Source organism: Kwoniella dejecticola, chromosome 9, assembly GCF_000512565.2.
Source record: "Kwoniella dejecticola CBS 10117 chromosome 9, complete sequence".
Classification (NCBI taxonomy): domain Eukaryota; kingdom Fungi; phylum Basidiomycota; class Tremellomycetes; order Tremellales; family Cryptococcaceae; genus Kwoniella; species Kwoniella dejecticola.
In genome coordinates, this window is record NC_089309.1 from 971835 (window position 1) to 986285 (window position 14451).

Consider the following 14451-nt stretch of genomic DNA (forward strand, 5'->3'; position numbering starts at 1 on the left):
TCATACAACTATCCAGTGTGGTACAAGAGATGCCATTCTATAACTTGTTTGGGTATTTACATGTGTGTGATATGATTGACTTGGTTCTGACAACGTGATAGGATGATATATAAAGACGTCTGATATTGGAGCAACCCAGTCCGAAACCTTCCTAATCACAACGGTGCATGTCAACACAAGCCCCCATCCTCCCCCCTCCTGGCCTTGCTCACTCTCTCACTCTCTCACTCGCTCAACAAATAGTACCTAAGGCATCCGCATAACTGATCTTACTCGCTAAGCCCTTAGCTTTGGCTTTACCCTTACTCGCCCCCTTTCCTTTTCCCTTCCCGACCAACGAGACAGGTGCGCAAACATCCGCGACATGATCAAGTTCCAGTTCCAATTCTCCTAAAACAATCACATCCTCTTCACCCTCACTATCCACATTATCATCTACATTGTCCCTTGCGTTTGCGTTTGCGTTTGCTTTTCCGTTTAACGAGGGGATCTGTATATATTCCCAATCCTCCTCTAGCTCATCTTCATCTTCATCTTCAGGCTCCGAGCTGAGCGACGACGAGGTTTGAGCTTCCAATGTCGGCGTGTTGGGTGTTGATATACCCCCCAACGAGGTGTTATTCGCGATTGGAGTGCCTCTTCCCTTCGAAGTGGATAATGGTGATAACAGCGACACAGCCTTTGGTTCGCAGCAGGTAGAATCCGGATCGAAATCGTCAAGCGCCAAGACGGTGGGATTGGGTATGAAGTCAAACCCTAACGTAGTTGCCGTCGTGGCTATCCCCCGTCGTATGATATCATATCAGCGCCTGACCTAATCTACAGATGGCGCGAATCGAGCACCGAGCCAATTTATAGAGCACATCACATCGCATCACGTGAAGCATGTGAAAAAAGTAAATAGCTCACCCCGCTTCTCCCGCTTTCCTTTCCCATCCTGAATCAACTCCCCAATACCCACCTCCCTCTTCCCCTCTACCTCTTTACAGCCACTCGAAGGGGCCGGCTTGGTCTGTACCATATTAACAAGGTTACTTCCCCTCACCCCTCCGGTGGAAGTAGTCGGGGCGGACCTGGGACCGAGCTCGTTGAGAAGGTTAATCTCAGATCGCCAGTCCAATGAGCTGGACAGCGCAGAGGAAGCGCTGACTCCTGATTTGCGAGGACGATTACCGGGAACGGACGAGCCTGCTTTGGGGTGTCGGTGGTGCCGGGGATGGTGCACTGGGATGGGTCTTGGTGGGATTGGCATCTTTGCGGGAGTCTGCTTTCAGAAGGCACGGGCTTGATTGATGATTGAGAGTTGAGAACTGAATGTCGGAAATGGACAGTTGAGTATGCCTGAGAGAGAAAGTATAGGATCGAGTGTCTATAATACTCGAGTAGACTGTTGGTACTTGATACTTGATACTTGATCCAGTCAAGTCTGGGCGAGGAAGGAGGACTCGGTGGCGAGAGATCAGAATAAGAGGATTCGGTAGCTTATCACACGTGTGTTATGCACAATACAAAACAGTCAAGAGTAAGGGTGGGGACTTGATCTGATTGATGCAATGAGGAATGTCGTGGAGTTATGTGCGAAAGTGGGAGGAATCTTGTGAAAGGAGGCAGGCGAAAACGTGGTTGCGTTGATGTTGATGGGTTATGAGTGAGTGAGTGAGTACCGTGTAGGTGAGGGTGAAACAGTGTCTGTGTCTGTGTCTATCAATCAGTAGTCGTCGGTTTCATTCTTCAGCACATCCAACAATCAATGAAGAATGAGGAATGTAAACGCATCGCTCCATGCTCGTTCCCAGCTACGACGTTCGCCCTCCCTACTACCAAAAAACTACCACCAACACCCGGTGGCAAAGGTTTGTTGACAAGTCACGAACTCGACTGAAACATGACATTACGAGTACAAGAATACAAGAATGACGTACTACGGCTTGACAGCCTTGACGCGTCAGTTGATATGGTTAAATTCACCGTAATCACCGGAATCACCGGAATATCGGGTTGTGATTTCTCTTTTTCGCGTAAGATCGTCCGAATTCACGTGACTCCCATCATTCATAGCCATAGCCATAGCCAATTCAGCAAAAGGCTGCAGGGGTTGGAGTGATAGTGACAGTGACAAGTGCGTGCGACGGTAGCTATGATCATTCCACCTGAGACAGAGCGAGGGAAGGCATGCGGGTCCTCTCTTACTCTTACTCCATCCACCCTCACCCTTCGAGACTGGCGTGCTAAAAGAGCACCTTCATACCGTGCGTCTGGATGTGCGATGCATCACCGGTCGCACAGATCCTTTCTAGTGATCTATCGATCTATTTCAAGTATGTTTGGCTATGATTCCAACAATGACCCCGAACAATTCCTTCAATGTCAAATGAATGTCCACCGTCTGCTCGGTACCTTTTGGTATTCACATCATTCCTGCCCACACTCCCACTAGCTGGCTTCCTTCAATCGCAGAATATGATCGTTGATATAACTTCGTTCCTCCAAGTCCGCAATCGATATATGTTTAGCTCCTTTTATCTTACCGAGGCAGTTCTGCACAAGACCCAATGAATCAGCTTATCGCGGTGCTCATGATATATATTCTGGTTGCTCAAAGGATATTTTACTCACGTCGGAGCCGCATGAACAGTCGAAACCAACCGCCATATCCCACTCTGTACTTGGGTAGAAGAAAGTGATGGCTTCTCCTTCTTTCAGACCTTTGGAAGTCGCGCGGACTTCCCATTCGTGCGGCCGGTTGGTGGGTAAACGTATTTCGGCTGTGGGCGAGCATGAGTGGTTCACTGATAACAAGACAGACAATGGATCAGCACATCGCCCGCCTGTGCTAGTGACTAAGTGATCGTGGCTCCAACTGTCACCGGTCAGATGTCATGCAGTGACAAGAACGACTTACTGAAGAGTAAATCCGAGTTCAATTCCAAGTGATCTCTCTGGCCCGAGCCGAATTGGACAGACGAATATGCCTTTTCAGGTGCCAGCGAGATGTTAGTGAGTCTCGTTATCGTTTCATTGGGTTCGAAGTCCTTTGTGTGTCGCATCAGAAGTCAGAAGTCGCGGTCAGCTAGCTGCTTGAGGCTGGGCACCGCAACGTAGGCTTTCCAAAATTTGGATCGTCTTGAACAATGAACTCACTCTGGCAGCTACCAATCTACTTGAATATTCCTCTTCTCCACTTCCACTGACCGGCGGGGTAAATTCGACCTTGAAAAGGTCAGGATGCGTAGGCTTATACGTCTTTCCGCCATGAGTGTTGGAGTAGGTCGGCTTGGTCCACACTTCCGGGGGATTTAGGGGGAGGGGTGAAAGAGCTGTCGGCATTGCGAAGGAATCCGAAGAAGTTAGGCAGACAGAAAATGAGGAGCTACGAGCGATATTGGGTTCAAAGAGAGGTATGTACGTAGCAGTTGTGTGGGTGTCAGAGTGAGAGGAAACGAAGTTATAGATGATAGGTGATTTGGGACGATGCTATGAGGGTATCAAAGGAGGTCCTATATAAATGGGGTTGGGAGTCAAAGGACATCCTTTGGATCCTGGATTGAATAACCGGCTTAACCGGCTGGCCGTTTCAAACCTTACACAGCCGAAACAGGCTAAAACTATCCGAGCTCATAAACACGTGACTTTGGCAAATAGCGTGGCTCGCACGTGTCTCGAGCTGAAAAAGTTGAAGAACCGGGACATGAAATGTATCTCAAATGCTCAAGTGTGCGCAAAATACATGAGCCATCTGCCGAAGATCTTGGAAAATAAACTACTTGAACATATCTACTCTCTCATCAGTTCACACAGATCAGCCCTGGATTAACAAGATGGCGAAGAAAAAGAACGACGAAGGCGCCATAGCGATCCAGCCTTCGGCGGGCAAGAAGCTCACTTTCGATGAGAGCGATGACGAGGGTGCTGTCGGTGTCACGCAAGATATCGAAGAGCCGCAGGGGCGAAGTGTTGAAGTGGATGATCAAGATGAGGGCGATTGGACAGACGAGGACGACGAAGAAGATGACGATGATGATGATGATGATGCGCCGGAAGCTGTTGGTATGAGTAAAGCTGTAGAAGAGGAACGACGTATAGCGGAAAGGGAAGCCTCGTAAGTGATCATCTCACATGATCAGCATATATCAATTTGTCATCCTCTTGGACTGGTGATGGACTGAGACCGAGCTGATCAGCGTCCCTGACATGGTTGCAGGCTCAAGGAGTCACAAAGATCAGCTGCTAAGGCTCGATCACAAGCTATTGCAGCTGCTAAAGCCGAGGCGGCGAATGCCAAAGCACAAGCGAAGGCTAAAGCTAAGAACGTACCCAATCCACCGAAAAACAAAAAGGCGTCGAAGCTCGATTCCAAAACAACAAACGAGGATGGGGATGAAGATGAGGATGAGGATGAGGATACAAAGAGGCTGAGAAAAAGGATGGAAGCTGCGATGGCTCAAGCGTCGGATGAGGAAGAAGAGGACGACCTCTCCGGCTCAGAAGACTATGAAGATAATGGCCTTAGCGAAGATGAAGATGACGAAGACGATGGAAGGTCGTTCCACACCGACTCGGAGGAGGAAGATGAGGACTCCAATGACGATGATGATGTTGAAGCAGATGGGGATTCGGACGGCTCAGAGGATTTGTCGACGATCAAGATCGATGAGAGTATGAAAGGCAAATTCGCAGCTATGCAAGCCATAATGCAAGCTGCTGAAGCTCGAGCTGGACTGAAACGGCTCACTTCTGCTTCTACTTCCGCCGCCACTTCTGCATCTGCGAAGGCTGGACCTTCGAAGCTGGTGGAGAAGGTCAAAAAGGCGGAGAAGGGGAAACGAAAATCTGCTCAGGAGGATTCAAGTGAGGGAGATGATGCTGATCAGCAAGTGGAGGACGAGGATGAAGAGGACGAGGACGAGGAGACCAGATGGGATTTGATGCCTGGTGCACCTAAGCCATTATCTAAATCCACCCTCAACAAAGCTGCTCAGCTAGAGAAAGAACGAAAAGAGAAAGCTCTGCTCAAGGCGAGGGACCAGACGGTGCAAGATAAAGAGGATGGGAAGCGTAAGAGGAAAAGAAGGAAGGTGACCAAGGAAAAGACGAGAAAGCAGATATCGTGAGTCTTCCTCGATCAGGTCAGATCTGCTTCTTCAGCCATCATCTTCGTCGCGTTCCAAGCATTATAACTCCATCTGTCCCCTTGTACGCCTGATTACTCTTCTCTACACTAGACCATGTCCAGAAGCAGAAGCAGCAGTGAACGTAAGCTCACTCTGGACCAGAACTGACAATGTTTCTTTTCTCATGCAACGTACACAGCGACAAAACAACTCTTCATCTCTTACCTCCAACTTTCGACCCCTCAACAACCTCACTTCCACCCATTATGGACTCGCGCCAACAAATCGGCGCGCTTGCTAAGGGCAAATCATCGAAGGACAAGTTTGTCAAGCGCGCAATGAAAAGCTCGGGGATCATACCGGGCAAAGGTATAGTAGATGGACGGAGGAGGATAGTGGGGTAATCAGCCCAATTCTGGGATCATCGGTCTTAAGAGCTCCAGGGTTGAACATTCTCTGTCATTGCGTTGCACGATTGGCTTGTGTTCATGTATTACATGTTTATTTAACCCAGAATATGGCGTCATATTTATTGACCGTTGAAGATTTCCTACCTGACTGTGGATACCGTACTCTAAAGAGATACAGTCTCATTGCGAGAAGTTATCATATCTCAATTGTCAACCCGCTTGAAGCTGAATACAGCAGGCTGGATAATCTGACTTCGATCGTTTGTAGTTGGTTGACAATGAGACATAATATCGGAAGTATCGCCCCTTACAGAGAACTTGTATCTACCCGACTCGTGCGAAAGAGCTCCATCGCGAGACGTAGATGTTTCGCCTGCACCCTCACCTTCACCTTGTACTTTACTGTCTCGCAAGAATACCATGGGACACCATCCCTCAGGTCCAGTCTCGTATTCAACTTTCTTCCTCTGAACCTCGAATATGGTTTCAGTAAGCACGTCAGCTGCGAATTCTATATTGCCCTCATCTATATCAGAAGTGGTATCTTGGGCCTTGTTCTTGAGGTGATACCCAGAATCGGGCGGCTCAATCGAAGTGATTTTGAACTTGGGCCATATCCTATTAATCCCATACTCGTATTTGGACTCTGTATTTGCGTTTTTCCAGTACGAAACTGAAAATCCCATCTTACAGACTATAACCCCATTGTTAGGTGTTGATTGATTTGTAGAGCCTGTAGAGGTTGCGAGGTCAAAAGGTGTGGCAACGCCAATGGACGAGCTGGTGAGGTCCTCGTTGTCCGCCATGTCTCCGTGTAAGGGCGTATGGAACTTGTGGTGTACAATAGTCGACGATGACACTGGTGCGAAGATTTCCCGACGTCTCACTGGATCTTGCGAAGATAAGTGGGCGGAAAGATCGTTTGATCTGATTTGGTCTGATTGATCTGGTACTTTGGAAATGCTCAAATGGAACATTCGTTATATAGATTTCGTTCATCCACCATCAGTATCTATAGCTTAGTGCGATACACACTGATCATGCAACTCTGCATGCATTTTTTTACCACCACAAACTCGATTGCGTATGTCTACGGTGATCCTTTCTTGCATACAGAAGGCCTCGCTCGGTGATGAAAGGAAAAGGACTTTTCTGAATGGGCAAAGATTGGGTGCTCACGGAGTCCATGGTAGCCAATTAGTCCTCCTGTCTTCTTGATCTGCCTTTGATGGGCCAAGGCCATCACCTCTTGTATTCGACGGTCGTGGCCAATGCAAGGAAAATGATCCAATCGGCCTTCTTATCAGGATCTGAGCGATGAGTACCTCGGTGCTCATCTTGCTCATACATGGATACATTCTGTGATCGTCATAGGAAATTCAGCGCCTGGCGCACACATTACTGTACGCTCAGATTACTGTGCATGAAAGTTCACGGTCATTATACATCCAGACACCTGCAATCTTGCATCTATGGCTCAGCGTCTGCGTCTCGAATGGCATGCGGACCTCTGTGTCTGCCGGGGAAGTTATGCACGCAGATAATCTCCAATATACTGTACAGTATTGTATCGTACAATCCTGATCTTCTGCGAAACATTCACCTTGATCCACCAAGTCACCACCCGCTTTTCTCCTACCTGGCCGTGATGTATTTTGACGAAAATGCCTAGTGTGAGATCCTCCCTCCCCAAATTTTCGATCAGCCGGATCTCCAGATTCATCTTCTGCTCCTCAAGGCTCTGAATCGGTTTTCAAGCGCTCTAGCTTTCTGGGTTCTGAAGCTGCTGCCAGTGGTCGACAGAGGACTCTGTCTATGAGTATCTCCGATGGAAGTCTCACTAGGACTAGTTGTCTGTTGAAACTGTGTTGCCTTTTCCGGATCCCTGACAAAAGACAGATCGGCGTATGCAGTATTCAAGTAGCTAGTACCGCTGTTACGACCTTGAGCTTGACCTCGGAATACATCTTGCCCATCTCTCGAGGCGGTCGTCATATACCACTTGGCTCCTGCGTCGATGTAGAACACATAGTCCTCTGGATCGGCATCGTGCTCGCATTCGTGTCGAACACTCTTTAGTCCTTTTTCTTCGTCGGTGTTGATGTCGGCTTCGAGGTCGGGGTGTGAGATGATAGTCAAGGGATAACCATTATGACCCCTCGCATACGCCTCCTCCGATTTTGGTCCAATATAAACCTCTTTACCATCCAGCGCATCCTTGATGGACCCATAACAGGCTGTATCGTGCTCGTCCGCATCCGGCATCCTGTATTTTGAAGTGGACTGGTAAGACTTGGAGAGGATATTCAACTTGAATCTCCACGAACTGTCTTCATCTTCTCCGCCGATTCTAGTGTAACCCAAATGACAGGATACTTTGCCGGTCTCGTAGATATGATGAGGCGGTAAGCCGGATAAAACAGCTGAGATCTCGAAAGCGCATTCTTCTGCATCGTCCTCCTTATGCTCGTTCTCAGCCTGAGGTGGTTCGGATTTAGCGATGATTGCCCGGCCGGAATGACGGTCAAGCCTAATCTCCCGATAACTTCCCCCAATTGGAGGATGAATAGTGTATTCCTCAATGAGTCCACCTGTAAGTGGCTCCCGTCGAGTAGATGGGATCAGGTTGTAACGCCTTCCCACCTCAAGCTGAGCTTGGAGGCTCGTGGCTACTTCGTTGGGATTGTCCGACGACAACGACGAGGCTTCCTCAATGGAATTCAGCGTGAACGAGGCGGATTGATCTGCCGGGTCGATAGTCACCCCTGAGAAGCCTAATCGTATATAGGCGTCTTCAACGGACCTTCGCCTTTGCGAGCTGCCAGTATGAGACGACATGCTAGTGACACGATATGACACCTTGAGCTTAGAACCGGTGGCGATTGAATGGTCAGAATGATTAACGATCAGGGGATTACTGTGGATTGATGAAGGTAGCCAGAAGCGGCAATTGAGGTCTCTTCTTCATTATATATTGCTGTCACAAACCAGGAGAACTGTGACAGTCGTGGCCTAGAACAATGTTGACGAAGCTAGTGAAAGGAAGTAGCCTTCGTCAAGATGAAAGGTCATCAGGAAGGCGCCACACAGCTTTTCGTTTTAGAGAGCTACGAACAAGGACTCCAGTTGCCTTCTCGCCGTCGGTGAGACGCAAGCTTTTACAGGGCCGATACAAGCTGAGTCGTAGGACGTGGAACATGATGCATAATGACATGATAACGTTACGATCGTGTATGCGATACTGTACAACATATCTCACTTGACATCGCGTGTACTGTACTGTTTCTTCACTATGACGATGGTAATCACAAATTGGAAATACCCTCTCGTTCAACTTCCAAATCCGTACCCCTTGCTCGTCCTTGATCTTTGTTCCCTCCACTATGCGCCGCCGAATACACTTTAGCACTAAGTTTGTCTTTCACATATCGACCTGTCCTAGCTATCTTCAATTGGAAAATCCCTTTATGCTGTAGGCAATTCACGGATCAGTCATCAGCAAAAATTGTCTCGCCCAGCTTTTCATACAGCTCTAGCCAGGTCAAGGGGGCATGGCAAGACAAGATAGACCAAACAGGACAAGATGCGACTCACTCTTTTGTGTAAAGCATGTGAATGCGCTCTACGCTCAGATATCTTCTTATCTAACTCATCCTCCGAATCACTCATACCGCCTTTAGTCAATTCCCTTTCTTCCCCATTCTCTCCCGCGTCGCCACTACTTTCACTCTCATCGCCACTTGATCCCTGATCATCCTCATCATCATCAGATCCCAATTCGGATAAATTCCCATCATCGTCATCGTTACCGTTTTTCGCCTTATCCCTCATACCTTTGACTTCAGATTTCAAGCCTGTCAACTCATCTTTCAGCCTTTCCCCTTCTTGCATATTATTCCAACCCATCTTGATCTCCTTCTCGCTCTCCCACACTTCATACACTTTCGCGAACCTCATATTCCTTTTGGCCACCTTACGGTGCGTCCGACTGACACCGGGTATCAACTTGAATTGTAAATTCGCGTATCCCAGAAGGGGTATGCTGCCGTTGGAGATCGAGGAAGGTATAGATAGATTCGTTCTTGAGGAGTTTACCGAAGATATTGACGATGCTCGATTACGTTGTAAAGAGGTATTCGAGGCTGGCCACGATCTTCTCTCGGATATACGTCGTCTGAAACTTGGTTTACTCTCTAGAGGCGGACTAGTCAGATGATCATTCCCATGATGATTGTCATCACCATTCTCTTCGTAATCTAATAATTCTTGCAGGCGAATGACTTTTTCCACATCCTCGGTAGCCCAAATCCCAATTTTCGATTCGCTGAGCCCATCATTCATCTTACTAAGGCGGACGACTCCCATACCCATGATTCTCTTCTTCTTGAGAACGCTAGATCTATGCAGTAACGTGATGACGAGAGAGCAGGAATGTCTGTACATGATCGCGAGTCTGATCTGTTTGCTCGAAAGATCAAACTCGATATCCAGTTCTTCATCCGCAACCAAGGAGCTTTTCGAAGGGGAGCTCAGCGAGGATCTTTGGAGCCTTTCCAAGCTTGTTCGGGCTGATGTGGGCGTGGCGGAGCTTGAAGTCTCCTGCGACGAAGTGTTCAGTTCGTATCGATCTGAATCTGTCGAGAGCAATACCGAAAGTCCCTTTTCTACTACGCCGAGCGAGTTGAATGATAGAGATTTGAGTCGGAAAGTGGCTACTTCGTACTCCGAAGGTCCGCGAGGTATTGACATGTCAAGGGGTTTCCAAAGCAACGATATTCGAATGCGGCCCCAGCCAAGCCCTCCGACAAGAGGGAACCATCTGCGAAAAGGGTAGCTTAGCATGGTGTAAAGATACATAGCGATATCGAATGCGGATGCACCTACCTCGTGAACTGGCTTCGGGTCTTGAAAGCCTCTTTCAGTGGTACGACAACTAAGCCTAGGATGGGGTCTGTGAAGCACACGAGTCATAAGTGATCCAACCAGACTTGATTGGAGAACGGCTTACCATGCTCCCTGTTGCGCTCATCCCGGACAACGAAGGTGATCTTGCTATGATTCCAATCCTTGACAAACCTCTCAGACACTGCATTGAAGTATGGCAGAGGGGTGACTTGTTTCGTCCTTGTCCTGTAAACCAGCTTGTCGTTCAGGTGGACTTCGCAATATGACGATGGCGGCTCAGGATTCTCGATTGGTGTTCGGTCGGTGAGATCCTCCAAGGCCGGTTTACCACCAGCAGCAGAAAGCTTTGAAGCAGTATGAGAGGAATATGTCCCGGAGAGCGGCTCGACCTCGAGATCTAACAATTATATCAGTCCCCTATCCTACGAGGCCCGATAGTGGACGTTCCACTCACCGATACACTGATGTATGTGAAACTAGGTGCACAAATTTTCAGATGAGCATCAAAGCTTCAGCGACAAATGGATCAAAATGCTCACCTGTAATATCCCACTTCTCAGATTCTCATCAGGTTTGCCCTGAACTTCCAAAGAATCCCTTTCTTTCTCACCAGTGAACCAGGCAAGCGTCTCTTTGCGCTTCTTCTCTCGATTGACATACCATTTCTCCTCGTTCTTATCGATGATCCGACTCAATATCTCCATCCAGACTGGAACCTTCTCCATTGCAGGCGGATTGATACCCTCTTTACCATCGAGAACTTTCGATTCTTTCACTCGCGATTTGATCTCTTCTTCCGACATCTGCCATAACCCATGGAACTGGATAGACCAGTTCAAAGAGCCCGAGCACTTCATTCCAGGTCGATCAGCCTGGAATTCGTCTCGCCGATGATGAAGCTTGTCTGAATGCGTATCGACCAGTTCGGCTACGTCTACTTCTACTACTCCCATGGCGTCGTCCGCTGAGAATCGGTCAGAATCGCAAGCTCGGATTCGCAATCGCTCGCCGGCCTCAATAGCGTCAGAAGATACAGGGACTATGGCAATGGTGACTTTTATCAGCAGTGTGATACGCATGAAGGCGAGGGACACGCGAGAGAATGAGCGACTCACTGAAAGCCTCCTCGTCCCATCGGGGATCCCGGGTATCCCTTATTGTTCTGGTGGAGAAAAGCGGTTTGTGGTATTTACTGAACCCAATGGAGATATACGGATCACAAGATCCCATCGTGTCGACTTTAGGTAATCCCTCGGCGCTGTGAATAATGATTCTCAAAACACCAATGTTATGCGTCCGAAGAGCACTTTCCTCGCCCAGAAGTAATCTGTCAAGATCAATGGTATAGGACTGAGGCGAGACAAAAGACGAAGCCACTTCTGTGATCGACTGTTTGACTGGACGATGAGGGAGAATTAGCTTGCCTCGTCTACGTCCTTTTAACATACAAACTCACCATACTGCTTCATCCCTGGTAATTCCATAGCGTTGAATGCGCCTTTCTTGAGCGGATGAGCAGACACGTCGTATTCTGGTAATCTTGGAAAGGAAAAGGTTCCAGTCCGAAGGAAAGGCGGGGTAGCGGAGAGCAACAACCTCAAATTGACCTGTCCACGAAATGCTTGTCAGCGACAACCGCACACTTGAAAGGCTTCAAATGATGATGTGATTGCTTACAGTCCCCTTGATTGAGATTACATCGATGTATACCGGTATTTCAGATCCGGCCACACCTTTGATTCCCCATCCGAAGTATGCCTATGACCATGACGCAAGACATTAGTAAGGTAGTTCGTGGAATGAGCTGGAATGGAAACTGCATGAACTCACCAAGCAATGTAGACCCCTCCCCTTCTTCTCGGCGTCTCTAGTTCTCCGATACTCAAAGCCAACTTGATAGTTAACATACTGTCCTGCATTCGGATCATCTCCATCTACCTCATCGTCGTCCTGTCCACCTTGTCGCCGTGCACCGTCGCTTGCTTGTTGCGTGCTATCGATTCGTTCACTGAATTCAGGGGGATTGGTATTCTGGTCTTGTTTGATCTTGTTTCCGTCGGACATCGGCGGTCGTTTCCTTGATACTTTCTGCAATATCCTGTCCCTCTTCCGACGCCTGCCGGCTTCTTTGGCCATCTCATCCGTATCAAAGCCTGATGCCGACTTGGCGCTCGAGGCGGAAGGAGATCTGTTCATGTCCACTGTCGACGGAGAAGCGAAAGATACAGCCGAGCCTTCCCGCTTATGAGCATTTCTCCCCTTCATAGGTAACTTCAGACTGCCCGAAGCTTTCAGAGGCTTTGTCGGGGTAGGAACTGATAGAGACGAGAACCATTGTTCGTCCGAAATAGGCTTTAGCGAGGTGAGCAAGAGTGGTTGAGAGCCTAGGGCTGGAGAGGTCATACGGACCGAAGTCTAGACTCGCCGGATCGTTAGCCGAGCCATGCAGAGTGCAAATGACAGTATAAAAGCAGAACTTACGACGACGGGAGGTACTTGACCAGCCAGTGCGTCCTCCATGAGATCGACGAAAGGTATGAGAACATCTTCAGAGATCAGGGGGAACAAGGCATATAGCGCGTGATTGCTGTTCAATGGCGAGCATCAGCGCAGCAATTCTATATAAGCTGATGAGATCGGACTTACACCCATTCCACAGCTTGTTTATCGTTGATAGATCCTGGTCCAGCATCCTCTGGCTCTTGCTCTTTCAACAAAACTTCAGCTTTCTCTTCTAACCTCTTCATCCCGATATATCCCCCTAGTCCCAGTATTACCAAGGTGACCAGTGATACCCTCAGATAAGCTAGCGAGATCATCGATATCATCCATACCCACGGTCCAACGGATGGGACAGTCGACAAAGCTACGTTGGCTGACATCGATCTTCTAGGCGGCAACTGCGGAGGCTGAGCTTTCCGAGGCGGTAGTGGTGGAGGAGCAGGAGTCTCAGCCGTGACGTCTGGACCTGATGGAGTCGTGAATGTGTCCCTGGTACTGTCGGCAGGGACAAGAGTAGGTGGTGAGCTGGGTAGTGGAGTGCGCATCTCTTCGACGGATTGGCCGAACGAAGGTGCCGTCGGTGAAGTGGGAGAGGAACCATTCTCGGAGTCTGGGGGAGTCGCTGGTGTGATAGCGACAGTCACGCTCGTGTCTGGCGGCTGACTTGCAGTGTACCTGGAATCTGTAAGGGGTCTCTCGCTTGTGACATTCTCCTCGATCGAAGGTTCATTCGGAGTGGCGTTTTGGGATTGCTCTTGATGCACTAGGATGGGCTGCGGTACAGGCCTGGAGACTGATGGGACTCTAGGCGGTAAAGGTGGAGGCAGCGCGACCGTATTGGACTGTACGGCAGATGCACGAGTACTCTCGGCGTCTTCATGGAGTGTCTTGTCAGTCTGGCTGGGTGCAATGGTCCCTGTGCTTCTCGATTGCAGTGCGGGAGGAGTCGACACTGGCATGGCATTCTCGCCGTCGGCCTCAGCTGGAACAGATGGTGCTGGCCGGCGTGGTGGAAGACGAGGCGGCTCTGCGCTGGACATAGTAATGAACTTATTTATCGTACTGTAAACATGATTTGAGCTAAGTGAGACTTTGAGAGGGTGATCAAGTCGGACCAAGTGGTAGAGCGGTGATGAGCGATCAAAGGAGTGTGAGAAGAGCCAAGATCAACGGTGATGCTGCTGAGAGACGTTAGGATGAAGATGTGTCAATGTAACTTTTGCTGAGTATCTGAATTCAAATGCTCAAGCAGCAGCAGACACAGCAAATGTACTGGATTGTCCTTGCGAAGTCGCTGATGGCAAATGACGTAAATAATTTCGGATAAGATCGTCAGTCCACGTGTTCGGCAGATCGGTCTCCAGGCCAACATGCATAAACACGATTAATTACAGCAAAGCCAAGCGTGTTCTCTTTGTACAACCGACCAGCGAAGACTGTGCGTGCAAAACGGTCAATCGTTTCCGTCCATTGACAGGCGAGATGGATCTCAGCCAAGCGCCAGTTTACAGTGACAATGAGAA

At 48.8% G+C, this 14451-nt stretch overlaps 6 protein-coding genes across 6 annotated transcripts; 1 reads left to right on the forward strand and 5 right to left on the reverse strand.

Annotated features, from left to right (window-relative positions):
• Positions 1–232: 232 nt before the first annotated feature.
• Positions 233–1252, reverse strand: I303_107308 (uncharacterized protein; the record flags this gene model as incomplete). Its single annotated transcript, XM_018409992.1, has 2 exons — positions 233–777; positions 910–1252. 2 exons carry the CDS (start codon positions 1250–1252, stop codon positions 233–235), a joined length of 888 nt encoding a protein of 295 aa, XP_018260995.1.
• A 1181-nt stretch (positions 1253–2433) lies between these two features.
• I303_107309 (uncharacterized protein) lies at positions 2434–3327 on the reverse strand (the record flags this gene model as incomplete). The annotated part of the gene is made up of 4 exons (XM_018409993.1): positions 2434–2538; positions 2617–2789; positions 2903–3032; positions 3142–3327. The coding sequence occupies 4 exons, from the start codon at positions 3325–3327 to the stop codon at positions 2434–2436; spliced, it is 594 nt and encodes a 197-aa protein (XP_018260996.1).
• Positions 3328–3818: 491 nt separating this feature from the next.
• Positions 3819–5515, forward strand: I303_107310 (uncharacterized protein; the record flags this gene model as incomplete). The annotated part of the gene is made up of 3 exons (XM_018409994.1): positions 3819–4099; positions 4202–5107; positions 5311–5515. The coding sequence occupies 3 exons, from the start codon at positions 3819–3821 to the stop codon at positions 5513–5515; spliced, it is 1392 nt and encodes a 463-aa protein (XP_018260997.1).
• Positions 5516–5724: 209 nt separating this feature from the next.
• On the reverse strand, positions 5725–6327 carry I303_107311 (uncharacterized protein; the record flags this gene model as incomplete). Its single annotated transcript, XM_018409995.1, has 1 exon — positions 5725–6327. The coding sequence occupies one exon, from the start codon at positions 6325–6327 to the stop codon at positions 5725–5727; it is 603 nt and encodes a 200-aa protein (XP_018260998.1).
• Positions 6328–7240: 913 nt separating this feature from the next.
• Positions 7241–8359, reverse strand: I303_107312 (uncharacterized protein; the record flags this gene model as incomplete). Its single annotated transcript, XM_018409996.1, has 1 exon — positions 7241–8359. The coding sequence occupies one exon, from the start codon at positions 8357–8359 to the stop codon at positions 7241–7243; it is 1119 nt and encodes a 372-aa protein (XP_018260999.1).
• A 467-nt stretch (positions 8360–8826) lies between these two features.
• Positions 8827–13968, reverse strand: I303_107313 (uncharacterized protein; the record flags this gene model as incomplete). Its single annotated transcript, XM_065969544.1, has 12 exons — positions 8827–8991; positions 9116–10340; positions 10406–10472; positions 10530–10823; positions 10881–10902; positions 10966–11465; positions 11542–11823; positions 11883–12033; positions 12104–12184; positions 12257–12841; positions 12908–13013; positions 13073–13968. 12 exons carry the CDS (start codon positions 13966–13968, stop codon positions 8827–8829), a joined length of 4374 nt encoding a protein of 1457 aa, XP_065825616.1.
• Between the last annotated feature and the right edge of the window lie 483 nt (positions 13969–14451).